The 10,581-nt window shown below is 33.2% G+C and overlaps 1 protein-coding gene across 1 annotated transcript; it reads right to left on the bottom strand.

Moving 5' to 3' along the window:
• Window positions 1–5,264: 5,264 nt before the first annotated feature.
• LOC132749245 (uncharacterized) lies at window positions 5,265–7,603 on the bottom strand. The gene is made up of 2 exons (XM_060738966.1): window positions 6,930–7,603; window positions 5,265–6,599 (listed from the first exon to the last, which is right to left on the bottom strand). The coding sequence occupies exons 1-2, from the start codon at window positions 7,526–7,528 to the stop codon at window positions 5,477–5,479; spliced, it is 1,722 nt and encodes a 573-aa protein (XP_060594949.1). The 5' UTR covers window positions 7,529–7,603; the 3' UTR covers window positions 5,265–5,476.
• Between the last annotated feature and the right edge of the window lie 2,978 nt (window positions 7,604–10,581).

Consider the following 10,581-nt stretch of genomic DNA (forward strand, 5'->3'; position numbering starts at 1 on the left):
GAGTTTATTTTTACAATTTAAACGTAAACTTTTCTTTCATCTTAGTGTTTATTTTTTTATATATTTTGCAATTATTAAAATTATAAAAATAAGGTAATGATAATTTGGCAGGTTGGAATTTTATCTTACGTTCATTTCACTGAGTACATATTTATACTTTGGCATTACACAAGTGAAAAAAGGATCTATTGGAAAATCTCAACATTTTACCGATAACGATGTTTCAAATATTATTATTAATATATTTAATCAATGGGAAAATAGATTTCCTAGTGATATGTAACATTCTTGAGATAGATATAATTGATACATATAGTATTAAGTTCTTCAATGTGTACGATTGTTTGCCGTTGGTGAACGCAGATTATGATCGTTGTTGTTATGTGTAAGGTTCAATTTTTTTCTTGAATTATATACTGCTTGAATTTCGCACCTGTAATATGAAATTAAATTATGGAAAGGATGCGGAAAAGTGTCTGACGACAATGATGCTATTTATAAATACTTTAAATGTACTGTAAGGTTTTCTTTGCGCCAATTAAACGAAACAAGATTCAAGGATACAAGGCTTGTCAATGTGATTGAATCAAAGAGAATAGATAACGCAAGAATAGTTTACAGTAATAAAAAAAATGATAAAGATATAATTTCATTATTATGTGGTTTTGTTTGGGGTTTTTTTTTTTGGGTAGAGGGGGTTACGTCACATCGACACAGTATAGGTCATATCGCGACGTTCCAGCTTTACGGGCGGAGGAAGACCTTGGTACCCTTCCGTGCATTATTTCAGGCACGAACGGGCACCTGAGTAGAACCACCGACGTTCCGTTATTTCATTATTAATAGATTGAAATTAGTTGTCAAAAGTAAATGATCCGATTTCTCGACAATGCATTAGATTTTGTTTTAACTTACGTTCTATTGAATAGAAATTATTTTTATCTATATTCTGATAGATGGATACATGTCGATATTGCTCCAGGAAAAGATTGTACAAATTGTGATTTTATATCATAATGGTGATTAAGAAAAGAATTCTGAAAGAAAAAAAACACAACTTTGTAAAATTATTATTTGCGTACAGGTATAATCTATAATTCAGCATTCCCGTCGTGTTATGTAAAGTTCTTCCGTACATTGGTAATGTTTGGTTTGCACTTAACGCAGTACAGCCACTTTAATCCACAAGATTTTACTGGCGACGTGAAAGTCAGCAAATGTCTTGCCAGTACGTCATAAATAAAGCTTGAATTATTTCATTTTCGATAGCATTAATACTTAACAAAGGGAAAACCATACACCGTTTTGATATCGGTAACAATAATAATAAAAACGTAATTCTTAAAACGCATAATATCTTTGATAGTTGATACAGTTGATAATAGTAAGATAAACTCCAAAACCTAATTACCCAATTTCTTTAATTTTATAATTTACACTCGTCTCACCGAAAACAATTTCAGAACCTAAACATATTTATTCACCAAGCATCGCTTAGTCTGCGTCTGCGTCAATGGTAATGTTTATTGGTGTTAACGTTTTCTTCTATACAAATATATTGTATAGCCCAATTCGCTGTTGTAAATAGTTGTCGTTCTTGTCTACGAAAGTTACTTCCCGTGGCACCAGAGCGCATGTGCAAACGATGCTATCCATTTCCGGATAGTTCAGCATCAGCAACCAAATGTAAACAATGGGGAAAATATATTGTTGTGCACAAGGATGTTCTAATTTTTCTGGGAAAATAGTAAATGGAAAGAAGATATCTATGCACAGATTTTCCGCAGTTTCAAAGATTAGAAAAATTTGGGTGCAAAGAGTGAAAAATCACCGAAAAAATTTTGTTTGGACGGACAATAAGCTAAAGACTGCAAGATTATGTAGCGCACATTTCGTGGGATCTCTAGGTCCAACACCAAACATTCCGATACCAAGCATATTTCCTCAAAAGATTTACAAATCCTATACAGTAAGTGTTATTTGGACAGCAGATTTAAATAATTGTTTACAATTTACAATACACTAAATATAGACATGTAAGCGCGTGCGTGACGTAATAAATTCAGACACTACACATTCTGAAGTACATCAGCTGACAGGTTTATAAGATTGTTTACTGTTTTCATGCTATGTTTATCAGTTATTATGGAATTGAATTTTTTTTAGTTTTTTTTTGTTTATTTTTAGATGCATTAATGGATTCATTAAAATAATTTTTTATATTTATGTACCCAATATTAACTTAAGCCAAGTTAAGGAATATAAGCCAAAGTCAGGCATTCGATTATTATAAATTTTTGATAGAAAAATTAGAAAATGATTAATATATAAACTGAAAATATTTAACAGCTAGTATGATGGATTCGCATATGTAACTGGTGTTGAAAAAACCTGATCCAATGGGAACAAAAACAGATGGAGGAACAGGGGCCCAGATGGGACGTTGAAAAGGGCCTAAAATTCCCGGATGGTACTGGAAATTTGGTTCTGAATGAAAATCACCTGTCTGAAATACAATCAATGCCACATGCATGATTATGCAGGTTTGACATTGTTTTTTTTTGTAAAGCTTAGACATGCATTATAATAGATATGCATTATAATGATCATGTGGGTGCGGTAGCCTAATGGTTAAGTTGTCTGCCTCGCAACCTCATGATCTTGGGTTCGAACCCCACAAAGGGGCACAACCATGATTCCTCATCTTACACCAGTACTGGTTGGTTCCAGGAAGCAGACTCGAGGGTGATTTAAATAAGTTGTCAGAACTTACTTCACAATCAAGCCAAATAAATATGTTTAAACTAAATGATCTTGTCCAACTTCTTTAAAAACCCTCTTACAAATACTTAAAAAAAGAGGATAATAATTAATTTTTAAAATGGTATGATTTAATATGTTATCTTAACATACATATATAGCCTAAATGATAATTAATATATATGAAAATGTTTGATAGGTATGAAATTTTACTATTTCATGTTTAAATGTTGAATTCTGCTTAAGCCGGTGCTAGGGGGCGTGGACGGTAACTTGCACTTTCCAGTACCGTCCATGAACAGGCTCAATCAAACCGAGCCTGCCCAAAACATTTTTCCGGGTGGGTTTCTTTAGGGATTTTTGTTTTCATGTTAGCATGAGTATTTTGTCCCCACTTTTCCTCCCCTATTCATTAAAAAAATCCATAATGAATTTTCTCAAAATACATTTTAAAATTTAAATTTTAGGGATGGGTTTTAAAAGCAACCTTTCTAAAACCCGAGGAAAATACAGCCGACAGACCAGGGGCCCCCCAAAACCCGGGAACCAAAACTGTAGAGTTTGGGGGAAAGTGAGAAAAGCAAATCCCAAAACCAAAAACCAAATTATGGGCTGAAAATTATTCAAACCCTCACCAGATTTTGTAATTTTAAAACTTACAAAGTGATGAAAGTGTTTAATTGTTTTACACCAGGTTTCCCTTCGATTAGCAGCCTTCTTATGGATGGTTTCAATGCCCTTGAACCAATTGGGCCTGCTCTATGTCATATTGGAAAGGTGAAGGTTCCAGTTTAGAGAAAAAATACCAAAAAGAAGGAACAAAGAAACCAGGTCCTATGAGAAAGTTACGGCTGGTAGATGAATTTTTTCTGGTGTATATGCGTCTACGATTAGGACTTTTGCAAGAAGACTTATCACAACGGTTTAAAATCTCTGTTTCTACGTGTAGTAGCATCTGTAGAACTTGGATTCGACTCCTTGTTGAAGAACTTGTTCCAAAACTCATGCCATGGCCAAGCAAGGGAGCAATTGTATCAAATATGCCCGAATGCTTTAAGGTTCGATACCCGGACACAAGGATTATTTTGGACTGCACCGAACTCAGGTCTGAAACACCAGAATCCCATCAAGCAAAGACGCTCCTTTATTCAAATTATAAGTCACATATGACCTGGAAAGTGTTAGTTGGAATAACTCCCAATGGTGTCCCTTCTTTTGTTTCACGGTGTTATAATGGCAGTATATCTGACAAAAGGATAACAGAACTTTCAGGTCATTGAACGCCGCCTTTCCTTGTTGATCTTGTTTTTCATATTTTAAATTTATGTCAGTCAGGTGATGCTATAATGGTTGACAAAGGATTTTTAATTTCTAGTACATGTACTGAAAAACATTTAAAATTGATTATACCCCCCTTTAAAACTAAGTTAAAGTTTTCTAGACGCGAGGTTGAAGAGACGAGAAGAATTGCAAATTTAAGAATCCATGTTGAAAGACAGATGGAACGGACAAAAAACTTTAGAATTTTGCAAGGAGTTATTCCGATAACATCTCATAACATGATTTCAGACTTATTTCAGTTATGTTCAGCAATGACTGTGCTCCAATGTCCCTTGGTAAAAAATTGAGACATTAAATATATAATGCATCCAATGTTTATGGTGGATTATATGTTTGCAGAGTTATGACTTAAGTAATACTTGGACTTGTGGCACAATAAAGTAAAATGCCCATTTTATTTTTTATTTGTTTATTTTAATGTCAAACATTTTAACATTATAGATAAAATAAAGTACTTTCTTTACATCAAATACTGACATAAAAGGCTGTCACCTAAAAGGAAGAAAAATCATTGGTAATAACATGAAATTCAAAGCTTTGTATGTTTGTGTATTTATTTTGGAGATAGCAGCACTATGTATACATTATCATTATCATTTATAATTCTAAATAAACTCACTTTATATACCTGTACGATTTTCAAGTTTATTTAACCCTGGAATTGATACAATGCTTAAACATCTTAAAGGGACTCCACTGAGGTTTTTTAGACATAATGGGACTGAAAATATTTTTTCCAGATAAATGTACAATTTCATGATTTTATGTTTGTTTAGAAACCCTTTAAACCCCCGGTTTTGCAAAAAATTTTGATCATATGCGACTTTTTGTATTTCCAGAATATTTTTTTAAATTTTTAAAAAAAGTTTACCCAAAAAGAAAAAGGTTTTTAAAAGCTTTTTAACCCCAAAAACGGGCCAAAAAAAACAAAAAAAAAATTACGATTTTTAAATTTTTTTCAAAACCCATATTTCTTAAAATCTTTGCATTATTTCTGATTAAAAATGCCCCCCTCATTTATGTTTAAAAAATTTTAAATTTCTATGTTTTTAAAGGGTTTTAAAAAAACAGTTTGGGGGTTCCCTTTAAAAAAAAAGGGGAAAAAAAATAAACCAAATTTAAAAAATTTAAAAATTTTTGGTTACCTTTCCCGTAAAAATGTACCACTATTTTGATTTCATTTTCAGTCATAAAATGATCAATTTTTTAATTATATCCAAATCCATATGATATATTAGTAGGTTTTATTGACATAGAACATTGAACAGTTTCACATTGTCTCAGATCAGTATGGACCATAAAAGGTATGTCAATTGAAATTCAACACTTTCATGCCTTGTGAAGTTCTTTCATGATATTATTATTCCAGAAGTGTTCACATACTTTTCTTTATTTTTCTTGTGAACACTTCTGGAATAATAATATCATGAAAAAACTTCACAAGGCATGAAAGTGTTGAATTCCAAAGGTCAATGTTAAAATAAATCCTTTCAATTGACATACCTTTTGTGGTCCATACCACAAAATCACACCACTCGCATCCTTTCAAAGCCATTTGACCTTGAACTTGGGAGAAATATTTATGTTCTGGCTTCAAAGAAAGTGACCCATCACTATTTTTTTTACAAAAGAAAGTCTTATTTTCAGCAGCTTGTTCTGGTGTGGAATGTCTAAACTTAAAAGGACACTTAATTTCCACAAGGCCAGTTTCCTCACCTAATGTAACAACACCATCCGGACTAGCACCAATGTATGTGTACTTTGGATGGATCAACAATCCAGACTCTGTTACACTGACATTACTGTATATTTTTTTCATTTCTTTGGTGTACAATGCCAGTGCAACCTTTTCCTTCTTTTTGCCCCACTCCAATGCATCTGTTGAGGCAAACTTGTAGTACCCCATTATTGATTTCACAACAGAAGTCACTTTATTACAGTTTACTATTGTTCCAAAGTTTGATGCAGTGAGGCGCCCTTTCCTAGCAAGTTCCCAAGCATCATTGTTCCTTTGACCTCTAGTCAACTCTTCTACCCTTATAGGGTCAAAGACCAAAGTCTTCTCATATTCAATTATATGTTCTTGAAACAAATCACTCTCAATGTCAACATTGGGTTGAAAACACAACATGGGTTCTGGCAAGCAACATTGGGCTTTAATTTCCTCTGAAACGGGTGGCTTTGGGAACATTTTATGGAACCCAGCATTTGGTAGAACGGATAACATATTTAGTCTGAATTTTTCACTGTCAATATTAGCTTTATTTTTACCAGATGCTGGTGAAAAGTGGTTATAGTTTGTCATCTTTGAGGTTGCGGACTTCATGACCTTTCGGAAATGGATGTCCTCTGCCTTCTTTGGAGACAATTTACGTTTCCTTGGCTGGTTCCACTTACATTGAGATGATGTTGAGGCAAGCGTCCCATCAGCTTTCTTAATAGTAACATCCACCAGGCACCACAATAAGGCTGCAATATGATTGCATGCTTCACCTTCACTGAAACATATAAACATTATAATTTAAATTGATGGTATATTTATACAAATATAAATAATAATACCGTTCAAAAAGTATCAATTGTAGTTTTAATCAAAATAATGTTTCATGCAGTATATACTTATGAGCACTAAGCCCGAATAAATGGTTAACTCAGGGTAAATATACCAGTAATGTGAATTTATTGATTTCACCGTTCTTTGGTCCATTTACTAAGCTGTTGTTAAAATTGTAAAGACACATATCATTGTTATATTTTTGTAACAATACGGGTATCTGACAGTGGTGTTAAAATTATAAAGATTGTTAACAATAAAAAAATATAATTACCCGGCTGGACATGTACATTCTGCTGAATGAATCTGGCTTGTCGCCTTTGATAGACAAATCCATGTATCATAATCTGGGTCTTTAGATTGGTTTGCTGATGGCATCGAGGGAATAACTTTGCACTTTACATAGCCATGACTAAATTGACAGTTAATTTCATTGAATTCAACACTGTGAACATGGTTGTCCTCATAAAAAACTCTTGCTTTCAGTTGTTTTTTGGCTCCCATAAGTTCACCATCTATAGTCCTATTCGAATTGTATACCAAATAATTATATATATCCTTTTCAGTCAAGTCTGGAATGTTAGAAACATCCTTTGACCAACCACTTTTCAATGTTTTTGGACAGGGTAATTTTTCCCCTAACGGCGAAATAAACTTGGACAAATTCCTTTGTTTACGAGCTAGGCTGTCGTTTAATTTCAACTGATTAGAATCAGGTAACCGAAGCGCTAAGACGCCCTTGGCTCTTGCTTTCAATTCTTTCGAATTTCCACCAACATTTTGATTGTGAAGTCTCAAAAATTCTTTCAATTGAGGCACTTTAAACTGATCGATTTCTTCTGGCGATATATTTTCTTTGTTATTGGAAGCCATATTTGCGGAAGGGAAACTACCCACTTGATAAAACGCTGCCGAATTATAATATCGTTATCGGATCTCCGAAAAGAGCTATAGCAAATTGTGATAAGTAAGTCATTGGCATAGTAGTGTAGTTATTTTTAATTGAACTAAATATCTGTTTAGCCTACAAACGAGTATCCGTACACAAGAAAGAATCCATTTTTTTATCAGGAAATTATATATCTAAAACTGGAGAGTAGTATACACTGCTTTTGAAATAGTTGGACATTTTCAAAATATTTAGAAGAACAGTAAAACACAAACTGGAATTCAGTTTTTCCTTGACAATATTTGTTGGAAAAGGTAGCTAACGTTGTATGATAAATTAGATTTTATAAGGCTCTTGCAGTCTGTTACTGACATCAAATGGTTTCAAAGTTTGCCTATAGAGAGTTTAAGAGAGCTTAGCTACCGTATCACTCATTCAATTTATAGCTAATTGTTATGCAAAACTTGTGTTATTATTATTTTGCATAGAGAATCTTTAACAGAAACCCATGATTTATAAGGCAGTCTGTAAAACAGAGGAATGGATGTTGGTACCCATCTCGTATATATACTATTTGCTAGGAAATTAATATAATTTCTTCTGTTAAGTGCCTTATGAACACATCTGCGGATGATTCTTTATTCAAAATTTCACAATTTTTAGTACGTATTGGCTGAGGTCAAAGCGTGCACGGTAGCTGTCTTCTATGAATAGGCTTGGAACAGCGCATGATCCATTTACAAAGTTTTTAGCAGGTTCCGGGTTTTTTATATTCCATGTAGCAAAATTAAACTGCTGTTTATAAAATTAATGTACTGTAAATAAACAATCTATTCTACTGCATAGTATAAATTTCTATCAACACAGCAACAGCTTGGTTATTGTCATTTTATGTTTAACATAGTACTAATTTATAAATATTCAAACCTCGTACAAAGGTGGATATGTCTTGCACAAGCAAGCTCTCTGACTCCAACGTGCATAAAATGCATGAAAAGAAATTAGCGTTGATTTTCTTTCTTTTTTTGAAATTTACCTGACAAAATATATCTTATTTATACGTTTATAGTATCATTTAGACATGCTTATTGCGACATTCCACCGAAGTGTCTAATTTAGTCTGATTAGTAATTACTTTTTTGTAGTTTTGACATCTTTTTAAAATCTTTTTTGTCTATCAAGCTTAAACCCCCACCATGAAATGATGTCATGTTGATGCCTTTATATAAGGGGGGTTACATAATTATTGGTATTTTCGTCATGACATAAGGCATATAAATATATAAAAAATACAAAAGTACATTTTGTGTTTTAAACGTCATAATGTAATGTTTTTTAAATCTGGTTTAGGTTATCAAAATCATATTCCTGTTTCGGCGCCATATGACTTAAATTGTGTTGGCGCGTTGTAAACTAACACACATACTTAATAAAATAAATAAATAAATAAACGAATATCACAAAAAACAACAAAGATAATAATAAAATAAACATCATAAGGTTAATTAAATTAATCATTTTTATCATTAAAATCATAACCAAGCATTGCTTTATGAAAAACTATATTTTTTCAATTTTATATTGTTCAATGAAACATATTGCAATTGAAAGAGCATGAATGATCGCAACAATTTACTGTAGACTATTCAAAGTAAAATATAAGCTTTTAAGCTTTTTGACATTTAGCCTGCTAGCGACAACTGGCGTAGTGCAGACCAAGATTAGCACGCTCATCCGGTTTGATCATGGTCTGCAATGTTTGCTTTTAAGTCAGTACATAATTGTTCCCTATAGAGATGAAACGCATTATCTAGATTGGAAGATGGACATGTCCGTTTAAAATATTTAGCATGGTAAAGGTTAATGTATGAAAGCAAACATACGCCGATCATAATATATAGTACATTTTGATTATCGCAAAATAAAGATATTACAAAATGTGGTAGCGAACAAATAACTTTGACATAAAACCATTACAGTATCCAATGAAATTAATTAAACAATTATACAGCATGCCAATAACAACAACGCAATAAACTATCGTATAAAACAGAAAAACAGAAAAGTATCAAAGAGGCGTTCTCTTACATGCAAACGGCTATACAGTAACCTATAGCAAATTAAATGCATGTGCGATATCACTAGTTTATACCTGTATGTTTCAATGAACTTTTCGCAAAAATGAAAGGCATAATATTATAAAATTATTTTAACTGATAATTATATCTGCAAAAATATAATCAGTTTTTAACTGAGCAACAGAATTATTGATTATGAGATTACAATACAATTTACAGTACTATACCATCGGTTATGTACACAGCTGTCAAACCTATTTCGGTGCTAGCCGAGTCTTATGTTGATTTTGCATTGGTTATGTTTTATAAGGTGTGAAATAAATCAAGATACCACCGGCTAAGCAAGTGGATCTTATATTCTTTTTAACCCTTTACCTCATATATACGCGAAACAACGCACTTTCGACCCCCCCTTTTTTTAGGCCTCAAAGGGTGAAAAAATGTCTTATTTGGGCCCCAAACACATGTTTTCGTTTGAGAAATGTTGCTAAAAAATTGAGCACTTTTTCGGCGCCGCCCCCCATCCAAAAGATACATCAGGGGGTTGCCAGAAGGGGGATGTGCCCCCTTCTGCTAGGGGGGTTTGAAGGGGGGCGGAGTCACCCTCATCGCCAAGAAAATTTTGGACTTGTGAGAGGCTAAAAATGACCCCAGGTCGATCATAATGTAACGTTTAACCAACGCTGAAAAGCCTTGGACTCTATCTCAATCCCTTAAGAAGTTGCAGCACTTTGAAATAAATTTTGATGGAAGAAATCGAGGCAAAATAGTGATTTTTGGCAATTTTGAGATGTCCCCTCGTTGCCATGGTAACAGGAAATTTAAGACTGAGCATGTCGTTACAAAGGCAATGGTCCAGTCAACATTTGTGCCAAGTTTGATTAGTATTGAAGCATTTTTCATAGTTTCATAGCAGTTTGAACTTGTAACAAGAGGCTTTTCAGTGAAAACGGCCATTT

The sequence above is a fragment of the Ruditapes philippinarum genome, unplaced genomic scaffold (genome assembly GCF_026571515.1).
Source record: "Ruditapes philippinarum isolate M1 unplaced genomic scaffold, ASM2657151v2 ctg1827_1_1_1_1, whole genome shotgun sequence".
Classification (NCBI taxonomy): Eukaryota; Metazoa; Mollusca; class Bivalvia; order Venerida; family Veneridae; genus Ruditapes; species Ruditapes philippinarum.